The sequence below is a fragment of the Eublepharis macularius genome, chromosome 8 (genome assembly GCF_028583425.1).
Source record: "Eublepharis macularius isolate TG4126 chromosome 8, MPM_Emac_v1.0, whole genome shotgun sequence".
NCBI classification, from domain to species: domain Eukaryota; kingdom Metazoa; phylum Chordata; class Lepidosauria; order Squamata; family Eublepharidae; genus Eublepharis; species Eublepharis macularius.
In genome coordinates, this window is record NC_072797.1 from 81,969,187 (window position 1) to 81,992,188 (window position 23,002).

At 43.2% G+C, this 23,002-nt stretch overlaps 1 protein-coding gene across 1 annotated transcript; it reads left to right on the forward strand.

The window, feature by feature from the left end:
• Positions 1 to 181: 181 nt before the first annotated feature.
• Positions 182 to 20,521, forward strand: MINAR2 (membrane integral NOTCH2 associated receptor 2). Its single transcript, XM_054986219.1, has 3 exons — positions 182 to 346; positions 13,259 to 13,504; positions 20,342 to 20,521. The coding sequence occupies exons 1-3, from the start codon at positions 182 to 184 to the stop codon at positions 20,519 to 20,521; spliced, it is 591 nt and encodes a 196-aa protein (XP_054842194.1).
• The last annotated feature ends 2,481 nt before the right edge of the window (positions 20,522 to 23,002 follow it).

Genomic DNA, 23,002 nt, shown 5'->3' on the forward strand with positions numbered 1-23,002 from the left:
ACAGAGTTAATCCTTTTTATGTGCAGACACTAGCTAATGAGCCCGCCTGCCACCAAATGGAGTCAGATACAGTTTCAGGTAGAGAATGGCTGTATCCTTGTCCATGTAATTAATTATAGAAAAGGCAAGTAGCTGCTTTGGAGAACAGCAGCTTCCTCTCATTTTTATATTCATGGAAAACATGGATCTCTCTGCCTTGCCAAACAACAACCACCCTGATAAATTCCTACAGCTAGATGTGAAGTCTTTAGCAAAAACTTCAATCTTTTTACAAACCTGGCTGGCAAACTTTCCAGAAGCACATTTTCCAGGGGAACAACAATGGCACAACAGAGTTTATTCACAGGTGAGTAGCTTCAGTACCAGTCTTATTTCTGTACTAATTAGATGGCATTTGTTGCTGTCTTAGCTACTACAAAAAAAAATTGTGAAGCTTTATGTCTCATCTTGGAAACTTACTAGATGATCCCCTTCCTTGGTATTGCTACCTTGTTTTCAACTAACTGGTTCACAGTGCAGCCCTAAGAAGGATTATACTCTTCTAAATTTATTGACGTCAGTGGCCTTAGGAGGGTGTAAGACTGTTTAGGATTGTACTGTTGGTGTTTTCCTGCATTTATGTGAGAATGGTGGTCTAATAAGGGGAGAAGGAGATTGCCATTTGGGAATTGGAACATTTCACAGACAAATTTGCAAGCAATAGAGCTTAAAATTTAGGAACAACACCACATTACTCAGAATGGTGAGGACAAAGTTGAGGTGCTCCAAGAGGATTCGTTTCAGACTGGGTGAGTGGATGATAACATGGCAAATGAAGTTCAATATAGAGTGATGCACACAGAGGCTAAAAATACTCAGTTTACCTTTAAATATATGCTGATGGGATTTGACCTGCCCATCAAAGACATGTTGTGGTCCTGATAGATATGTAGGGTATGGATGTGCCATCAAGTCAAAACCAACTTAAGGTGACCCAGCAAGGGACTGTCAAGGCAAGGTGTTTTGCCATTGTCTTCCTCTGCAGAATTTTCCTTGGTAGTTCCCCATCCAAGTATTTGACAAGATCAGGCTATAACATTCCAAATCATTCATTCATTCTATAGCTAAACATATGCATAATAATGTGTTCTGTGATGATTGGTTCCCAGCTGTAAGAGTACTCGGTCCTAAGCATTTATTTGTAGGCAATTTTAACATCAGGCCAAAAGATAATAGATCACCAGTTTATATCCCCAGCCCCTGGAAAAAGCAAGTATGCCCACAGGCATTTCCTGTTACTTTCACTGATTTCTTGATTCATGTTCAGGCATTCAGTTATTTTAGTTTTATTGCATTGCACTGTTAACTAATTTTAACATCTTACATCAATAGAAAATCTAAACTAGAGAAATGGGCAAAGAAAAACAATCCAGATTACACAATAGTGATACCAGCGTAGCTAGTCAGTGTTCTGTGCTGTCTCATCAAGGAACATGTATTTATTAAAAGCCCCAGCTCCAAGCTGGTGTGAGCATTTGCAACTTCAGTGGATTCCACAGATTCTGCAAGTCCAACCAATCACACTATGGCATGCTGATGACACTAGCTCATCCATATAGGGAAGCAGCTTGATATCATTCACCTGACATCACCATGCTCCTATTCACATGTAGAATACAACAAAGGAAGGGACAGAGGAAATATACCTCCCTCTGTGGGCAGTACTGTGACTTCCCCAGCAGGAGCTCTGCAATTATTTCACTTCTGGCCTAGGAGTTCTGGGACACCTGAAGATAGGATTTGAATTTCTTCTCGTAGGCACATACCTGACAGGCCAACACACAGAAAAGGAAACCTTGCCTCTCCACCCATGTCACCCACACACACCACAGCTCATTTGGCAGAGGGTTCTCACAGAAAGGCCATAGCCTATGGAAAATTGGTCTTGGGGTGTGACTATGGAATGCCCCTAGGAACAGCTCTTTGCAAAGTAAGGGGCACAAAAGCACTAGAGGAATGGCAAGAAGACACCCAATACACATTTACACGGGGACTCGCATTGTATCACGGTATGCCAACATTTTCATTGCTGACTTCGGGTGGCTCTTCCTCAGCTTCCAAGCAATAACTTCCTTCTTGTACTTCAGATTCATTTTTATCATTTGGGCACAAGGGGAGGAAGTGTGGACATTTCACCAGGCTTTCAGCAACTTCCACCCCACCATCAACCTGACCATGTATCAATCCACACAAGAAGTACATTTTTAGAGACCACTGTACAAATATATGATGGAAGCATAAAAGCCACCTTATACCGAAAACGAACTGATCACCAAGTGATCTACATTTCTCCAGTCATCATTCCAAACACACCAAACAATCCATTGTTTACAGCCAAGCTCTGCACTGAAGCTGCAGCTGTTCCAATTCCTCTGACAGAGATTTTCACCTGCAGGATCTGTATTAAAGATTTCTGGTTAGAACAAGAAAGTTTGGAGCCCTGTAGCAGTGCAGCTAGATACACATTGATCAAAGCAACTGTTGGTCATGTATGTTACAGATTCAGCAGAAGGTTGACAGTGCACCAGAAATGGAGTCCATCTACACTAGTAGGAAGGCTGCCTACATGGAGCCAGAAAAGATAAAGAGTAGATGGGCTTAGGCAGTCTGTGCAGAGTACTCTACCAGTTCCTAAAACTTCTGATCTGATGAAGGGAGCTTTAACTCTTGAAAGCATATACACTGAAAATCTTGTTGATCTTTAAAATCTTGCTGTTCTAAAACTTCCTAGTGGTAAGCGGAAGTATTGCAGCCCGAGCTCTGCTCACAATGACCTGAGTTCGATCCCGGCAGAAGCCACGTTCAGGTAGCCCCTCAAGGTTGACTCAGCCTTCCATCCTTCCGAGGTCGGTAAAATGAGCACCCAGTTTCCTGGGGGTAAAGTGTAGGTGACTAGGGAAGGCAATGGCAAACCACCCCATAACAAAAGTCTGCCAAGAAAATGTCGTGATGCGACGTCTCCCCATGGGTCAGTAATGACTCGGTGCTTGCACAGGGGACTACCTTTACTTTTACCTATATTTAAATCAGAGTTTTTGCCAGTGTAATTTTATTCTGAAGCCATGGGTGGGCTTAAGAAGTTTAGGATATCCACTGATGACCTCTCTGCCTCCAGCATTCCTCTCCAACACCCATTTGTATGCTGCCTTCAGCAACACACCTGAGTGGCTCCAGCACATCATCATTAACACAATGTGTGCCCAGGGGCGGTGCAAGGGTTTGTGGCGCTCGCAGCTGGCCACCTGGGTGCCTTCCCCATGCGCGCGCAAGCGCGCACACACTGGCCTGCGTGATGACATCATGCGTGACGTCATCACGGGAGCGCACCGCCGCCGGCCCGATCACTGCGGCAGGCGGCCTCCAAGCTCTCCCGCTCGGTTGCCTGCACCGCTGCAGATGCCTGCCCGCGGCGGCTGCGCCTGGCAAGGGGCTTGTGCTGGTGGCGGCGTGGGGCGGGGCGGGAGGGATAGGCGGTGGCTGCTTTGTGGCGTGCGCTCCCGCCCCCTGCGTCTCCTCCGGCGCTCCCTCCGGCACCCCGCGCCTGAGGCCACCGCCTACCTGGCCTCAATGGGCGCGCCGGCCCTGTGTGTGCCACCATAGTGCCAGATATGCCATTGTATTCTGGTGTTGGTATAGGGGTCTAGTTGTTATCCTAAACAGTTCCCAGCCTGGAATTAGTATTGATCCCTTAGATATCTCCTTCTGATCCTCATTCCTGGTTCCTACCACTTACTTGCATTGTTTTGTGTTTCTCTCTCCATGGTCTATTGTATCTATTAATCACATTTATACTGTCTCCAAGGAACTCAGAGGGGCTTCCTTTTTCAAAACAACTTCAATACAACACATGACATCCACAAAGGCTGTTTTGAAAGAAAATACTCTTGTATGCTTTGTCTCAAAATGTATTATTAAAGAAAAATTAAAACAGAAACCAATTATTTTGTGTCTCCAAGAAGTTCTGATAGACCAGGAAAACACAGCCCAATCCTAATTATGTTTACTTAAGAGTACGTCTGATTAATTTCTGCAAGATTTACTTCCAAATAAGATCCTGTGTGGATTTTAAATTATCAGTAAAAAGAAACTGAAAATGTGACAAGTTCCAGACATTAAAATAAACATGATTTACACAGCGTAGAGTGAATAAGTAGTGTGTTTTGTTTTAGGGCAAGAGGGCTAATGAGGTTAAGGGTTAGTTAATACTGGAACAGAAGTGAAGTGTGTGTTCCTTTTCAGAAGAGATGTGAATGACCTCTGGGTTCCTAGAGTCATTAAACCTTGAGAGACTAACCTAAATTCCATGTACTGGAAATCATTTTCTTTTAAATAACAGTTGTGTCTTAGGGCTTGCTACATCAGATCAATGTTTCTGAACTTGTCAAGATCTTTACTGAAAGAACACCCAGACTAATGTGCTCTTGTGGGCTCAAGTAACAGGCTTCTCCATCTAGAAAAGTTCATTTATTTCCATTATGTTAGAGGTCCAATGTGACAACTAACGTACATTTCAGACAAAAAGCTTTTCTTTCAGATTTTTTCCCTGCTCTTGGGCATTCCATTCCTCCCCCTCTCCCATTCCACCAGATATTGAAAGGTAAAATAATTCATGAAGCAACCTAAAGGCTACTGGCTTTTTAACTGAGGAAAAAAGAATACCTCACTTGAGAGAGTTTTTTTCCCATTTTTACTAAAATGCGCATTTAGATTTTTTTGGCTCCAATCCAGCTATAAATGTTTGTCAGTGGCAGTTGGAGTTATGCATTAAAAGTCCTTTTTAGAAAGACCACAATCTTGCAATTTGGGTGTCAAGCAGGGAACCTGAAGGCCACTAACAAGACTGGAGTGTTAATATTTGCCTTCCCTTTAGTCTTCTCCTGCCTGGGTTTTACAACATATATTAATCTGCAAGAAACAAAGTATTGCTATCCTAATTTTCTAGATGGCAAACTAAGGATGGAAGATAATGATTTTTCTAAGGGCAACTATGGAATATATACCTCAATGAATTTGAACTCAGACTTCCAAGGTCCAAACCCAGCATTCTACCCATACATTAACAGCAAAAGGACCATGCTGCAATGTCAGCTTTGGAGGAATCTATTAATTCAAAGTGCGGTCCATTACTCTAACTGTCAAACAACTTATAAGATGAAATAAATGGCATCATTCCAGAATTGTCACTTTTATCATTACAACCTTTGTCATTTTCAGGAATTCTCTGTTCTTGGCAAAGGATAATGGTTAGGTGAAAACAGATGCTTCTGGATTTTCCCTCCATGCTGACAGTTTCTTGGCACAGTTTCTGAAAGCAGCAGGGAACAGAGGAAATGGCGGTTAGACTGTTGCTATGTTTTTCCCTGAAAGGACCAGAAGATAAAAGTTTTGGCAGTGAATCTTCAGTAGCTTGGGGCCAAAAGATTCTGGGAGATTCTTGAATGGCTATTCTGTTGTTTTTATTGGTAAATAGCAACTACCATGGGAGAGGGATATTGGCTCAGGACAATGTCACCAGGGGAAGGGGGCTTTGAAAACTCTTTTCCCTATCCAATTTTTCTTACCATGAGTGCCCCCTCCTCTCAAACTGCTGTTTATCCTGTATGGGAAAACATGTTGCTTGTATGATACCTGAATAGTTTCCCTAACAGCAATTAGCTGATGTAGCCAGGTTATTATAATGTATTTTATTAACTATTTCTCTTTTCTAATATACAGGAGAGTGAACATGTTGGAGGTGGGGATCTCACAATGCCTCATCTGGCCTTTGATGCCATTTATAGGAAGTGCTACAAAACCTCCACTTTGCTTCATCCTCTCTTTAGTCTGTGATCCAAATGCTATCAAAGTTGTTTATCTTGCACTCATCAGTGAAACACCTTTAATTCTAATGCAGGACAGATCACAACTGGTTCAGGACGCGTTCAGCTTATAACAAATAGCTGACAGCACAGCTTCTCCCACAAGCCATAGCTCCAGGGAATACAGAAAGCAGGAAAGGGCCGAATCATTCTGCACATCTGGATGCAGCAGAAGCAATAAAAGAGCTTTTAAGATTACCCAAATAAGGTTTTAACTCCTAGACACACTTTCTCAGCAGCAGGCCCCTTCAAACACAGGAGGACTTCCTTCCAAAAAATGTGCTTAGGAGCTGACTATAGGTGCCAAGGACACGAACCGTTAGATGCACTGCATAAAGCAGACCAGGCACCCTCCCACTGGCTATGTGATGAGGGCAGATTTACATGTTGCATTTAGCTCTGTGACAGTTTTTAAAAGATTTTGTTCTTTTTCAAATGCAACTACTAAAGGGTGCTTTCTCAGTGTTTTGGAGAGGAGGGACCAAAGAGGCCTTTTCACCTTTACCTCCCATGTCCAGTTGAAAAACGCAATCCCTAGGCTGTTTTATACCTTCTGAAAAAAGGTACCTTCTGAAAAAAGGGATATCTGTAACCTTAGGGTTACAGATCCATAGGGATATCCTTAGGGATATCTGTAACTTGTAATTCAACCCTGAGCCTCAGATCCAAATGAATAATTGCCTGAAAATTCTCCTTTTAACAGTAAGTAGCCAATGCCAGGAGGATGGATGTGTAATATGAACAAATTTCCTCTCTCTCTTTGTTGCCTTTGGCCTCTAGAATAATTGCCTACCTGACTTTTCTGTCTGGTAAACTAATTTCACAGTGGTGACTGAATGAGACTCTAGATGATACATTTCTACATGGACATGTGCTTGTTTTAAGGTGCCCTGCGCTGTCACATGGCAAGTGAGAGGAACTGGGTTTTTTTTATAAAAAGAAGGCTGAGATGAGCTCAGAATGGTGCTGCAAGAAGAGGGAGAGCTCCTGCCTTCCCCTCAAGACTTTTTCCTGTGCAAAAACAGAGCATGGGAGTGGGAGTGGGAGTTATTTTGCTTATTTTGCTGCTCCACATGGATAGAGATTATTATCTGTACACAGATTATCCATGGGAGGCTGCAAAATCAGCAAAACAACTCTCCTCATGTTCAGTTTTCATGTAAGAAAATGGCATTGGGGGAAGGCAGGAGCCTTTCTTCCCCTTACAGTGCCATTCCAAGCCCCTTCCAGCACTCCTTTTTTAAAAAAGAACCAGAACCTAACAGCTACATTGTGTGTTGTGCAGAGCATCTTAAAACAAGTGCATTCCCGTGCAGAAGTGCATCATCTAAGCAGATTCTAAAGACTAGAGATATCAACTCAGATATATCTGGTCTGAATATATACCTCACCAAATACCTATTCTCTCTCACACACAGAGACACACACAGACACACACACACAGAGAGGGATGATATTCTCAGGGGCAGTAATATCCAGAAATATTTGGGAATATTCTGGGGCTGGCATTTTAAAGATCCCAGGCCTTTTTCTTCTTCTTTTCATTTAATGGGTTACCTGGGAAACAAGAGGGACAGAGGAGAGTGGCAGCTCCCCCAGATAAATGGAATAACATATTAGGGGGAACTCTTAACTGTCTGCCCAATCATAACAATTCTCTCATAGCCCATAGCATGGGCAAAGAGGATAAAAATCACGCCTGGCTGCAGCCTGACTCCATTATAGGGTGAGATGTTTTGAGTGTCGGTATGCCTGCTGTATTCTGTCTGTGCTTTGCATTGTCGCTGCTGCCTGCCTGCCTGCCTGCCTGCCTGCCTGGGGAGACCCTCTTCTTGTTTTGTGCCATGACTGGCTTGCACTTTGTGTTAAACTATTATTTAAAAATACTATACTTTTTCTGGGTGTGTTTTGGTTTTGCCTGTTGGGTTGTAGAGGAAGGGAGAGGGAAGAGACCCTTTATTTTCTTTCTTGTTATTTTAAAAATAGTTTTCCTTGGTTTTGTTTTGCACTGTTTTTAAAAGATGTGTAGTTTGGGGTCTCTTCTCTTGGCTTCTTTTTGAATTTTAAACTGCTTCGCATTTTAATTTTCAAAAGGTTTAAGCTTGTGGGAGGGAGTTTCCAGGCTATTGCTGTTTTAAAAAGTGTTCTTTTGGGCTCTGTTGTTCTGGATCCAGTTTTACAGTTATTCTTCTATACTTGTTTTAAAGATGTGTCTGTGTTGTGTTTTTGGAGGAATGGTTTTGTGGAGTTTTGGGGTGCTCCTGTTGGTTTTGAAAAATTTACTTATCCTGAAGGAAATTTCTGGTCAGGTTATACTGTTGGTGATGGCTTAGGTATTTTTAAAAAACACACATACATTTCAGCTTAGGGCTTAGTCAGTGCCCTCCAAAAAATGGGGGAGGGGCTTTGTTATGCTTCCAAACTAATAATAAGTCAGGCAGTTTTTTTTAAAAAAAAATTAGTCTGAGCTGGGATCCAAAACAATGGGATTCAGGTAGTTTTTTTACAGAAGTAGTGGAGCTGAGGTGGACCTTTTAGTCTTCCAAAGAAAATTGAAGTCAGGTTTTCAGAAATTCTAGCATTAGCTTAATTTTTCAAAACATTAGGTTTTGCTTGAAGGCTTGGAAACAAAATAGAGATTTTTTTTTAAAAAAAGGTTCCATACTTTCAGTACAAGCTGGAGTTTAAAAGTTAGTTAGCTTTTAAGCCTAGATGTAGGGTTTCTGGGGTTTTTTAAAGCTGGTTTTGTGGATTTGGAAGAAAAGGCAATTGCAGGTTAGCACTGAGGAGGAAAAAAATCAAGGGAAGCAGGATAGTGAGTTATTGATATCCTCAAGTGACACCATTACTCCAGCAATGAGCATTCTTGCATGCTTCACAGGGGCCAATTTTGGTCCCCAATGAGCTGAACTGGCCCCATCCAAAGTGTGTGAACAGGCTCACTGTTGGTATGATGATGCCACTTCCCAGAAGTGACATCATCGCATTGGCGCCAGGGGTGCACATGTGCGAGATTCAACCTGCCAGTAAGTGCTGGATCCCCACCACCACCAGGAGTGTATTGGGACCTGGCATCTCAACCCTTTCTCCTCAGACTTCTCCTCCTGCCCTCCCCCAGATGCAGTGTATCTGCCACAAGCTCCTCACAGGAGGTAGCTCCAGTGGTTCCCACGGCTGTTAGTCAGTGTTGATTCCTTATATCTCTATAGTCCAGAAACACTTACAGAAGATGGAGGATCCCCCTTTTACACACTGTTTTGGGCAGGGTCCCCCACAGCCATTCTCAATATGCCCATGGAAATAGAGGCCATCAGGGAGAATGTGGGAATGTGAAACAAATGAGCCAGGCTTCAGTGGCTGCTTGGCTCCACACAGTCCTTCCTTGTCCAGCACCCAGGGAAACCCTTGCTCGCTCGCTCTCTTTCTCTCCCTCTCTGTGATATGTCAGTTTCTGCAAGACTGCTGTTGGGAAGGAGCCATGCTCTGTTTCCTCCAATGCCCTCCCTGGAGGGTCAGCATTGGAGCCTCACTTTGTTGTGCTTGCCATCACCCTGTTTTTCTCAGTCCCACGTACCAAGGGACTGTCTCCTTGCCCCAGACAGTTGCCTTAGGAGAATAGGTACAGTTTGGCAAGCAGCGTTGAGGGTGCAAGAGGAATTGTTACAATGTTTATTAATCAAAGGTTGCTTCCACACGCTCCATTTTTTTTCAGGTTTTCCCTGTCCCAAAGCCGCCTCTTCCTGATCCGCTTTGAGAACTCCCCTTCCACATGTATCATCCTCATGTGTGTTTTGTGGGTGTTTGTCACAGAAAAAAAGGTCCCAAAACAGAAAATGTGTTATTTATCTGCGCCTTGTCACAAATGACATCGGTGTACTCCTGCCCAACTTTCCTTTTTTTTTTTTTTTGGCGCACATGCGGGATTGCGCTATACCGTTGTCCTGTCTTTCAGCTTCTGTAGAAACTGGATATGCACATTAAGTACTCTATTCTCTACCGTTGATTTCCCTCTCAAAGTTTTAAATGCAAAAGTGTTTAATAAATATGCAAAGAGTACAGTAGCACAATCATGCCATTCCATATCCTACTGTAAATAAGGCAAACCGTGTTCCTCACCATTCACTCCTTATCTCCACGGAGGCACAGTATGCAGGGATAAGAAGCGAATTGGGGGCAAAACAGTTTGTCTCCCCACTGCCTCCTTGGGGCCTCCAGAGGCCTGGAAAGGCCCAGCACGGCTGTGGGAAGGCTCAGCATGGTGGTGAGGCCCTCCCAAAGTCCCACAGCAGCAAGGGTAGGGCTCCCCACTGCCTCCATGAGGCCTTGGGAGGGCTGTGCACAAGCCAAGCGACAGCCAAGGGGTTGGAGGAGAAGGGAGCCCCTGCTCTCTTCCCCGATCCCCCCCTTGACTGATGCTGTGGGGAGAAGTACGGGTAGGGGGAGTGCTGCTAGGGCCCGTTGTATTTTCTCAAGCAATGGGCCTTAGACTAGACTGATTGATTGCTGAGTGATCCAATCTAACAAGCACTGCAGTATGATTCCCTTTGTAGGCATAGATATCGTAATAGTGCAAGGACCATTTAAAAAGTTTTAAAATGGGGGGAATTATACAATCGCGCATGCGAGCCAGATGCATGTGTGGGAGGGGTAATGGTGAGAGGAAGGGTTGGAGATTTGTGTACCAAGGGGGGCAATTCTACATGTCCCTGAACAAGGTAACCCAGACAGTGGAAAAAAGGGTGCTGCCACCACAAAGGAAGGGAAGAAGGAATGAATCAGTATCACAATTTTGCCATTATTCCATATGGGGGATGTTTTCAGCGTGGCTGGAGTAGCTGTTTTTCAACCAAATGAGACCAAGAATGCAGGGGTGCTAGGGTTGCCTTTCCACTACCCCTCCCCCAAGTTTCAAACAAATTGGACCAAGGCATCCAATTCTACAGGCTCCTGAACATTCTATTTGCAAAGGAAAGATGGCTCCACCCCCATAAAGGAGGGAAGGAAGAAGAAGACAGATAGATCTGCAGCTCTGCTGTGCTCTGCACCTGGCTTGCACCGGCCAGGCACTGCCTTCCCTGGGCCACTGCATTGGAAATTCAGAGAATCAAACAAAAAAAGATGCCAACCGTGGCTGATATTAAGCACCTGATTATAAAAGGCTACATGGATTTTTCTAGGGGATATTTTTCAGAATGCCTAAGAACCTCTGATTTGTGTAACCATTCTAGAAAATCAAAACAGTGGTTTTTGTATATATTTTTATCTTGGAAATTCCAGAATCCAGCACAGTATTCTGCAGCTCAATTATTATTGAGAACTAGGTAGAACATATATACATATTCCAAGTCTGCAGTCACTCCATTGGCTGCCCATCAGTTACTGAGATCAAGGTAGTGGCTATCACATACAAAGCCCTTCATGGCATTGGACTCTCATATCTGCAGGGCTGCGTCTGTTGCTAGACTCCACCATGATAGCTTCATTCATCTGAGCAGGGTCTTCTGTAGTGTCACCCTGAAAATAGGCAAGATCAACAACTGACTGTATAGACACATTCTCTGTCATTCTGTAAACTATGTAGAGCAGAATTATGCAGGAGGACATTTTCACAAATGTATTAGAGATATATTCATAAGGAAAAGTCTGAGAAAGATGCTTTTACATAATTGGAATGGAACAGTGAACTATACCACTGTGTATAGAATATTTTTTTTCTGTTTGCTGTATTTGCTACTGTGATGTCCTCTCCCCTTCACTTCCCTACCCCGAGGCAGATTTTCCTGCCAAAATCCAAGTTTGATCGCTATGGCTGAGCAGCCCAAAGAAGCATGTCTGTTTATGGTTGTAAATTTCTTTTTGTCCCACCCTGATAAGCAGTTATATTTTTGGCTTTTTAGCCCAGCCCAGGGAAAAAGCAGGAGCCATCATTTTTGTATGAAATGGCACTAGAGGCTGGATAATTCTCAAAAAGAACAGCAACTTTATTGAACAGGTAGGGATGGAATATGGGCAGTCAGGGGATGAAATTGCTGAGGTAAAATTTATTGGTAGAATAGAATACTTTAAAGTAATAGGCAAAACAGTTTTCTAGCAGCTTGGTTTCATTGTTTACAGTACTTAAGAGTTAGAGGTGCTTTGTTTAATACTTTGGTTAAAGCAACCATGTTTCTTCACAGATTTCCATTTTCAACTCAAGTGTCCTCACATTAGTTCAACACTATTTTCCCTTTACTTGGAGTCCCCCTTAGAGCCAGACCCTCTTCTAAACACTGGACAGGAATTCTTCTCCTTCACCTAAGAAGACACAACCCTATTCACTTGGCTTGAATGAGACTCTCCACTTACTACCCACTCACTCTGCCAAAAACACACATCGAGTTCTATCTTGGCTTTGTAAATAGGTTTCAATTTATGCTGGCTTTTATACTTGGAACCCTTAACTAAAAGTCTTCCTTAAGACAAGGTTGTTAGAATTAGGGCAAATGTTTTCCTTTCCCTCACTTCAGCGGGGAGCCTATCTGATCCTCCTTGTCAGATTCTCTCACACACTCAACTCAACTAAAAAAACCCTCTGTCAGCACCAACTGTCATCTTGAGGACTGGTTCTGACTCACCAATCAGAGAGGAGGAAGCAGCCTGTCAATCAGGCTCTTATTTTGGGCAGGTGTTAACTCCTTCCTTTCCATCTCTCTGAGTGTTGCACTAAGGAAACCTTCTTTAAAGTGAATTCTGTCACAGCTTCTCATTCTCTCATTCTTTTATACATTGTTTGTTGGATGTTTCATCTTGTTGATTGCATTGACTTGTGTAATGTATTAAACTTTTTGCTATATTGTTATCCTGCTGGCATTGTATTATCTTATACTTATGTGATACCTTTTTCTGCATGGTGTAACACATCGTGTTTAAAACTTCTAGTTGGTTTCAAATTTTTATAACCCCCCCAAAGGTAATGCATAAGGAGGTTTTCTGCCCATTCTGACCTTTTGATGCTACCTACATTAAATTAATGCTTTAATATATTTCTTTTGGTATCAAGTGGCTTTATCTTCAGCAGCACTTTAATCTAAATTCTCAGACTAGTTGTACAGAAATCCCTATGTATTTTTACTGCATATTGCTATATACTGTATATTTACTTGAAATATACAGTAAATACTATATATTTACTGTAATCTAATTGATTATATTTTATCAAATATAATGTATGATTATATTATATTGGCTGGGGAATGACACTGATTCTTTGGGCACTTTTCAAAGTTACAGGGATTAGCTGTTAATTATTATAAAACGTCTTACACGTAAGAGGGAAAGTGTATGTTTTCTGAAATGGAAACTGATGATATTTTATCTTGTAGAGAGAAAAAAGAAATGTGAGTGAACGCCCTGTTATACAACTAAGTGAGGTTCAGCCAGGAATGATTGAAAAAGCTCTTGGAAAACACATTACACCCATTACCTTGAAAACCACCATCAAGAGTAATCCTTTGTACAGTGATGGCTTCAGTGAGGATAACTGGGAAGAAAGGAGAAATCGCCCTTCTTGGACAGTTCAGGACTATGACAGACATTCCTTAAATTCTAGTCTGGCTCACTATCTGAAGGTACAATTCCACAAGATCAAAAATTGCCTAAATACAACAATATTCGGCTTTTGCTAGAAATAGTGGTTAACTTTACTGCATACATTGATTATTTGATGGTTGCAAGTAAATCTTGCATATTGATGATTTTAAGGTAAGTAATTCTCACGGATGTATATGCAAGGGGAGGAGGTTCAAAGGGCTTTTCCTGAGTTTGTTTCTTATCAAGTAATTTCCTGCTTTGCCCTTTGCATAGGGGACATCCATCAGAGTTCTTACAGGGATTCCAAAATATTGCTTTATTCAGAAAGTTCCACCAGAACTCTCCTGCAAGTGGACTCACTTGCAAAGATGAGCTGAAGCTACTCCCTCATTCCACCACCACCACCACCCACACACACATTGTGACTTCTGTCAGTCTAACTTCTGATATGGAAGACAGTAGCAGTGAAGGCCAGCTGTTCCATTTTTGCTCAACAATGGATAGGGACTGGAAGAAGGAAGGGGTGAGGAAAGATTTTGGCTTTCTCACCCTCTTATCCACCTCATTTCTTTTTTTAAAAAAGTGTAGGTTTATTATGGTTTATCTCGGCAGGTGGGGGAGGAATGCAAACAAAGTGTGTCACTTTTACCACCAATATACCATTGGTGTATATAAATGAAATGTATATACACCAATATATTGGTGCATATAAATGAAATATACCATTTCATTTTAAAATAAACTATTCTAGTCCCCCATTTTAACTTGATCTGATTCCAAATCCACTTTTCAGCTGGACACAATGACATGCGTTTTCAGAGTAAACATGCTAGCCAAACATCTCTTGATCGATTGGCTCCTGGCACTCTGATGCACCATTCTCTCTCTGTCTCCAGTATCATTTGAAGCCTAGCAGGCCTGCAAAGGCTGAGAGACTTCTGGATAGGCCTCAACAACCAACAAACAAGCAGGCAAGAAATGTTCTGAAAATTCTAATTTTATCTATACATTGGCTTATACACTATTGTCTAGCAAGCGATTGGTCCATGGTCAACCAGTGAGCTTCCTGACAGAGAAAGGGTTTAAACTAGGGTTCCCCCGTAATGATCTGACTCTTGAACCATGATGACACCACAATGGATCTATCTTGGTATGACACGGGACCTTTCCTGCCACCCATTTGCATTTTGTGGTAGCACACAGAAGCACTAGGTGATGGAGAGGGCCATGCTTTGTGTCATGTAGAAAGCACCTGGAACCATCTCTGTATGTTAAGTGCATCCAATGTAGCTGCAGCTCATCTTTTTGACTTGATGCAGTCCCACATTTGCAACTGCACAAGCACAGGCCAGCCATGGAGAAGTTTCCCAGAACTTTGCATAATGTGAAGAGCCCTCCCCCTCCTATCAGAATTCCTCCTCCTGTCTATTTTTTTGGTTCTGTTGGTCCCAAGGTGGGAGCCGGCTACATCTTCAGTGCATTCCAATCCAATGTCTGATTCATCAGTTCACAAGAGCCAATTGGAACCTGTCTCTTAAAACTCTTAAGTTCAAGACTAGACATAAAGAAAAGGCTTCATCAATTGCAACCCCTTCTGTTTTGCCATTTCCCACTTCTGAGTAGCTCCCTTTCTGGGAAAAAATTGAAAACTCACTTGTCCCCGTCCCCCCGCTCAGGCTCCATCTCTTCATTTGGGGTCCTCAAATCCATTCACAGTCTGTCTGAGGTGGAAATTAAGATTCTCCTATGTTCCTATTGTTGAGAAGAAGTGTGTTAAAATGGCTTAAAAATTCAGAGTTGCAATGGATCTTGAATCAATAGAGAGTCAGACACTTGTTTACCTTTTAAGAAAAGTTTACTCTAAAGGAAAAGGTAGATGGGGTTCCTACAAAATAAAGAAATCTATTCCATACATCTTTACACTACTGAGTACAAACTTAAAACAACATGAGTAATGGAGATTCTTCTTAACTTCAGGAGAGGAAATCATCTGACCTATTGACCAATAACGGTTTAACAAACACATCTCAGTTTCCCAGGCTTTTGGATAGATAAGGCTATTGGCTCTCTGCCAGGTTTCCTTCCGGGTATTTATTTATTTACAAATACGAACACATTAACCCCATAATGACTGAATCTCAGACCTTGCAGCCTATATTCCAACACCTATACCTTCCAGGAAGCACAAATGTGACCTTTTTTGTGACTGGGCAACACCTGAGAGAAATTGTTGTAATCATAACTGTTGTGAATGGGATTGTAGACCATGCATGGCACTCTTTTGCCTTCTGTGGCTCTCCAACAGCCTCTGCATACCATTTGGGTAAGCCTCTGACTTTTCTAGCCGTAGTATGGCCTCTTCCATGGTTCTACACAGGACTATGACACCAGAAGTAGGAAAGATCTTCCCTTCCAAGTTCTGATTTATTCAGTGTGCAGATGGTTGATGCACTAGAGAAAATTGGTAAAAATAGGTTTATTGTGAAGTCTATGGTCATTACTCCTACAGCCCTTTTCTTCTATAAGCATAGGAATTATCCTACATAGCAGTGCCAGAATCTGGATTGCTAAGTATTACCATTCTCATATCACCAATTACTCTTATAGATCTCTTACAGGTCTCATCAATAACAGAGTAAAAAGAAATACTCCAGATCTAAGAATATGTAGCCTTCTCAGTTGCCCAAGGATATTCAAACAGGAATCTGATTCCTGCCTCTGTTCTATCTGTCCATGTTCAGCTGACTTCTTATTTTGTTTTTTTGGGTCCTCCCCATTATACAAGTGATTACTTTCTAGAGTTTGCCTCCACCCCCAGTTTTTGAGCTCCTGGCCCATTTCCTCCAACATTCTTCTACTTCAGTGAGGGGCAACTACTGTGTTGTTCATAAGTGAACTGTACTCACAAATAGACATGGGCATGAACCAAAAAAAATTAATGAACCTGTGGTTCGTGTTTCGGTGCCACCAATGAACCCGAACAAACAAACTGTAACAAACATTTCCTGTTACCGAACCGGTTCGTGGTTCGTGGGCATCAGAATGGCCCCCGTTGCACTTAGAGAGCCCATATTCACAGGGAGTGTTTAGCAGGCTCTCCTCCAGCCAGCATCCAAGTTTGGTCAAGATTGCAATAGGGATCTTGGAGTTACACCCTCTCCAATCCGAGGCCCCCAGGAAACTCCCACGTGATACAATTAGAGCCACCAGTTGAGGTTGGCCCAGTGTACAAGGGGTTGGCCATCAGAACTGCCTGTCAGGGTTTGCAGGGATGAGATTGGAGTGCCCATGGCTACAGAACACCCCCCCTTCCCCCTCCCTCCCCCCGGGTGTCTTCTCCCATGTAACCAATTGTAACCAATTTGCAGCTTCATGGATGGAAGGAAGACCTGCCGATCAGGGTAAGCTGGGCTTCGATTTGGGTTTCCAGGGTGACAGAAGGAGTGCAGACAGAGTTCAGGCATTCCCCCAGCTCCATTTCCAAGGGAATTGATTGATGGTGCCTGACTGTCTGGCTTCACAAACCATGGGCGAACGCAATGAACCGGGTTTCCAATGGATGCTGGTTCATTGGCCATGGACCCTCACGAACCGCCAGATCGTGAACAGATGATCAGGCAGTTCATGGGTTTTTTTGGTTCGTAATGCGGTTCGTGCCCATGTCTACTCACAAACCCATAGCAGAGTAGTCTATATCTGCTCAGTATTACTCTAAGCAGTTTTAAAGAGTTTCTTTAATCCTTTATACCCTCTGTTCCACAATGGAATCTATGTCTGGTTTTGTGTCAGTTGATGTGTAAACTGTGTAAACCAATGGCAACATGTCCTCTTTTTCTGCTTACTGTTACAACAGCTTTTTGGTGGCCAGTCTGAAGATTGAATGAGTTGTCTGTGTTACACTGCAACTGTCCTGTTATGACCTTGGGTCTAGTGAGGCCTAGAGGATCTGGGGATGCCTGCACTAAAGTGATTGCAGGGCCTACATTTCCCAGGTTTGGCCCTGTGATTGGGTAAGAGGAGATTCTGAGGGGAAATTGCCCCAAACGGAAAGTAGGGTGATGGTGCCTGAGAGAAGGGATAAAAGGCCTCACCACAGTGGGAGGTTGTTCACTCCTAGGGATCAGAGCTGAGGAGAGGCTGCTGCAGACGGAGTGATCCCTCATCCAGAAGGGGTAAGACAGTTGGAAGCCAGTCACCAGGAGACAGTTAAGAACAGTTAGACATTTTAGGGTGTATTAGTTTGTTTATTCACCTTCCTTTACTATTTTCTTTATTTTACAAAGTTTTGAACACCAGTTATTAATAAACCTTTTAAATAAAGTTCTTTATTATTCTGTCTGGGTCCTCACGCCTCATTTGGTCACATAATAAATCAAATGTACTGGGAAAGAATAAACAGAAAGGGTTAGTTGGGTGCTCTGGGCCTTTCTGAGGAAAACTGTACCAGAGTGGTGGCAGCCTATAGATAGCTTCCCTGGGCCTCAGTCAGCTGTGGCATGTCCCTTTACTAAAGCTCATTCTGATATGGCTTAGCTTGGATTTCCCCCCTAAGGTTGTCCCTCATTTCCATTTGATTCAGAACATTGTGTCACATGTGTCGTTTTCATACCGTTTCTCTTTGTGACACCTCATCTTCCTCTCTTTGTCACACACTCCTTCCTTCTCTGTCTTGCCACCATGGAAGCAGGACATGCCATCCTTCCATCTACTGGTATCTTTAGACTAGGTAGCTAGTAAGAGATATATCTGTACTGTTTCCTATCCTGAATGGAGTTCTAATAATAAAGGAACTTGTATTTCTTTTCTAAAGCTTAAGCGAGGCGCTTTGTCTAAGTTTGTTTCTCCCTCCAAAATCTCACATCTCTCTATAGCTCAGGCTCTCTCACACACACACACTTCCACTGCATATGATGCAACTCTGCTAACAGAAGGCACCTTGCATTCTTTAGATTATGGATGTGCTTTATGGTTTTATCTGCAAAGCACCAAGAGTTTTAGACCTATTCCTCTGCTTCATTGGTTCCAGAAATGGCCAGAAGACTTTGTTGCAGATACTCTCTTGATGGAGTATGCCTACCTTTAGATACTGTTACAAGTGGGTGACACACAAAGACTGATGTGTGCATCTCATTTCACTTCTCCCCACTATTTCCTCTTTTTCTTCCCTGAAAACCTCCATAGCCTTTCCAATTTTCCTGCTTCCATTCTCTTTCCCACTCAACAACCAACCTACCTTTATCTGTCTTTATCCTTTCCTTCTTCTCTCCCCCTGGCAGCCTCTATCTGGGAAAACTGGCCGAGTTGTACAGTGCTGGTCACCGGGCCTAGTTGCATGGTGGAGAACCGTCAAGGATTTTCAGGGAGCACCCCACTTATCTTGTATCACTCTCCCCATATTATTTCCTCTTTTCCTCCTCCTGGCAGCCCCCATATCCTCATCTTTCCCTTCTTCTTTTTCTCCTTCCAGCAACCAACCAAACTTCCATGCAATCTACCCCCATTCCAGCTTAGTCTATATTTATTTATTTACTTCATTTCTTCCCTGTCTTTCCCCCAACAGGGATCCAAAGCAGCTTACACCATTCTCCCATCCTTCATTTTATTCTCACAACTACCTGGTAAGCTAGGTTAGGCTGAGAATGTATAACTGGGCAAAGGTCATCCTGTGAGCTTCTATGGCAGATTGAGGAATTAAACCGGAGTTTCTCAGATCCTAGTCTGAAACTCTAACCACTACATCACACTGGGATGGTTTTCATGGGATGGTTGCTGTTGAACAGTAGCGAGTGGCCAGTCCTGAGTGAGCCATTCAGGTTGTGTGGTAACAAGTTGCTTGATGGTTATTGCCAAGTATGGTCCAGATGTTGCCAGGCCTGGCCTCCCTTACATGAAGCCTTGAAAGGGCTTTGACCCTTCCCCTGTCCTTTACTTAAAAATCAAGGCTTGAAGCCTGACAATATTGTAGTGGTTGCTTAGCAACAACCACTGAGACAAAATTTGTTTCTTGAAGCTAGGGGCACTGCTTCTATTATGGGAGGGTGGGGGTAACCTCACCTCTGGAAAACAGGTGGTTTTTTAAAAAAAAAAGTAGATTTCAGGTTTTTCTGCAAACCTGCTTTTTTTAGGTTTGTAGAAAGATCTATCTTGATTATCCATGGTTCCAGTCTCCAGATTTGTATCCATAGATTTGGCCATGTTGAAAAGTACATATATTAATGATTAATTGGCTACAGTGCTGCGTCCCTTTGCAGATTACAGCTCATTCCACTACAGCCTATGCTTCTTCATCTCTTAAAGGAGTTCAGTAGACAATACCTGTAGGGTGGGGCTTTTTGCTAAATACTACTTAGTGGATGCAAACTCCATGAAGGAAACAGCAGTTGCAGGCAATTCTCCAGAGTTTACTCGCCTGTCTCCTCAGTAACTCAGCCTGCTGTTCTTCACACTGTGGGACAGTACAGAAAGGCTGCACTTACTTGTAGCTGTTGTTCACTGAGTGATCTTCTGTGCAGGCACACTTTCCTTCCCTGTTGTGAATTCTCCATCTAGTTCTTCCTCAGGGACTTCTGCAGAGGCAAAGGAGAAATGAGGGAAGGAGCACTGTCCTCCTTGATCATATTACAGAAAGGTTGAGAAAGTCTGTTGGAAGGGGGTAAACTCCTCACACTCTGGAAAACTTCTCCATGGTTGGTAGGTGCAATTCCCAATGTGTACCTGCACAGAAGATCATTTGATGAACCACAGTTACCGGTCAATAACTCCCTGTTTTCGTTCTTCCTATTTATTCTTCAGGAAAGAATGGTAGACAATACGTATTTCATTTCCTGTATTTATTATTTCTATGCAATTCAAGAACCAAACTAATTTTCTTGTAGGAAAATCCAAATGATTTACACTACTGGTTGGAGGATATTTACACTCCAGGATATGACACCTTGTTGAAAAAGGAAGAGAGAGAAAGAAAACGCTCCCGATGCTGCCGCATTGTGCTGCTCCTAGTGCTGCTTCTTTGCATCTTGATAGCTACAGTGACTCTTTGCATTCTGTTTACCTGATAGAGCCAAATTCAGTCATATATACTTTTGACCAAGTCCTTTTGTATTATTTGAATGTATTATTTCAGTTTATTTGAGTTTTGTATTACTTGAATGATGCTATTACTATAGAGATGGGTGGATTTCTGCTTTTATTGTTTTGGAAGTTTGTCCTGCACAGTCCTTGTTCATTTTGATTTAACCAGGAACAGTCTAAAATTTATTGTGGGAGGAAGCACGTGCAGTTTGATGCAGCTTTCAGTATCTTTAGTTCACTTGCATATCTCTTTCATATGCTCCATTATTGTTTAAAATCAGACCTCCCACACTTTAAAAGTGAATTGGAGGACACTTGAATAAATATACCAACGTTTCCCTAAGGTTAAACACAGAGTGGGTTGAGGGGTTAAAAAGTAGCTCTGCACACTGCATTGTATTCTCATTCAATCCCTACACACCCAGTGCAGGAATGGCACAACATTTGTGCTAAAAATAGTGTCAGCTAACATTTCATTTCATGTATATGTATATATAATTTGTACCAACTTCTGCTTCTCTTGCTTTGCCAAAATACTCTTTTTTAATCACTTCTAAAACTGGAAAATTGTATCCAATCTGTATGAAATGTGTTAGAAAGGATCTTTTGCAGGAGGTGTGTGTGTGGGGTGTGGGGGGAATCTCTGAGAACTCTGAGAATCTAATGGGGTGGGGCAGGGAAATTTCCCATTCAAAGCAAAGAGTATGAAAAATTAATCAAACAACTAAAAGGGAATAGAGATCCAAAGGAGTTAGCCGTGTTAGTCTGTAGTAGCAAAATAGTAGAGAGTCCAGTAGCACCTTTAAGACTAAACAAATTTGTTGTAATATAAGCTTTTGAGAACCACAGCTCTCTTTGTCAAATGCATCTGATGAAGAGAGCCGTGGTTCTCGAAAGCTTACACTACAATAAAGTTCGTTAGTCTTAAAGGTTCTACTGGACTCTTTACTACTTCGCGACAAGGGAATAGGTTTATTAATGAATATAATAAAAACAAATCACATGTTTAAAAATAAAGAAAAAACATTGCATGCATCTTGTGTGAATTGAGAGCCGGAGTATATTGGTTAGACTGTCACACTAGAATCTTGGAGACTAAAATTCGAATCCTCAGTCTGCCATGGAAGCTTGCCAGGGTGACTGTGTCATCCCCTTGCTCCCCTAGCAGGGCCCAGGCTCCAAGGGGGGCAAGGGGTTTGTCCTCACTCCTCTGACTCCCCAAGCCTAGAAGCCTTTTCTTTCCTTATACACCCTGGCAGACAACCCATGCTGGGTTCCAAGGTGGTCTTACTCAAAGTAACAGATGTCTGTATAGAAAATATATAAGCTTTATTAAGTATTCAATTAAACATATTAATTAAAAACCAGTACAAGTCTCAGGAGATCTGAAGCAATAAAATAAGAACGCTACCTTGTCTAATTAATACAGATGGTACCTGGAGCTGAGCTGGAAATCCACTCCATATATACCGCAGTTAGTTGAGTAGCAGCAGGGCATTCAGGTCAACAGCCTGTAGTATTTGGTAGAAATACAGAAGGTGCCCCATAAACAGATCCATAGGCCATAGCATAAGACTTCACCAACCAGAATAGATAAGCTGTAGCTGGGGATGTGTGTGTGGTAGAATGAGACTCTGGGCCAATTATAGATTTCTGGTTGCTCTACCTTCTAACAGGTGTTACCCAATGGACAGCCCAGCTTCTGGGAATCTTCCAGATTTCCCACATCATTGCTTATGTAATGTAGAAGAGGAAAAAGGCCTGGCCAGCAGCGTAGTGTGGGTTGCTAGCACCTGGGACAATAAGTGGCAGGTGGCACCCCTATTACCACACGTGCATGCACGTTTTGTGTGCGCACTCCCAAGACCGCATGATGACATCACTTCTGGGAAGTGACATCATTGCACAGGGTGCGACCCGGGAATGCTCCCATGATTCGGGCCACTCGCTTCCCCGCCCATTACCTGGCAGCACACTCCCGGCAAGCAGCTGCTGCAGGAGGGCCAGCTCGGCACCCAGTGAGCTGGCCGCCTTGTCAGCACAGCAGGTGGCCAGGGCAGCACGGGTAGCCTCCCTGCCCTCCCGTGTTGGCACTTGTGCTGCTGCCGCCAGTTCCACATGCTCCCAGCCAGCAGCTGCTGCAGGAGGGCCAGTTTGGTGGTGCTCAGTGAGCTGGCCACTCCCCCCAGGGTGGAGCGGGTGACCTCCTAGCCCTCCTGTGCAGCCGCCTGTGCTGCCAGTTCTACATGATCCTGGCCAGCAGCCACTGTAGGAGGGCCAGCTTGGTGCCCTGTAAGCTGGCTGTCCCAACAGCACAGCAGGTGGCCAGGGCAGGACAGGTGGCCTCCCAGCCCTTCCGTGCAGCCACCAGCGCTGCCACCACCAGTTCCACGTGCTCCCGACCAGTAGCTGCGCCCGCTGCCCTCTCTTTGGTGGAGCCTGGGGCAAGTGACCCCCTGCCCCCC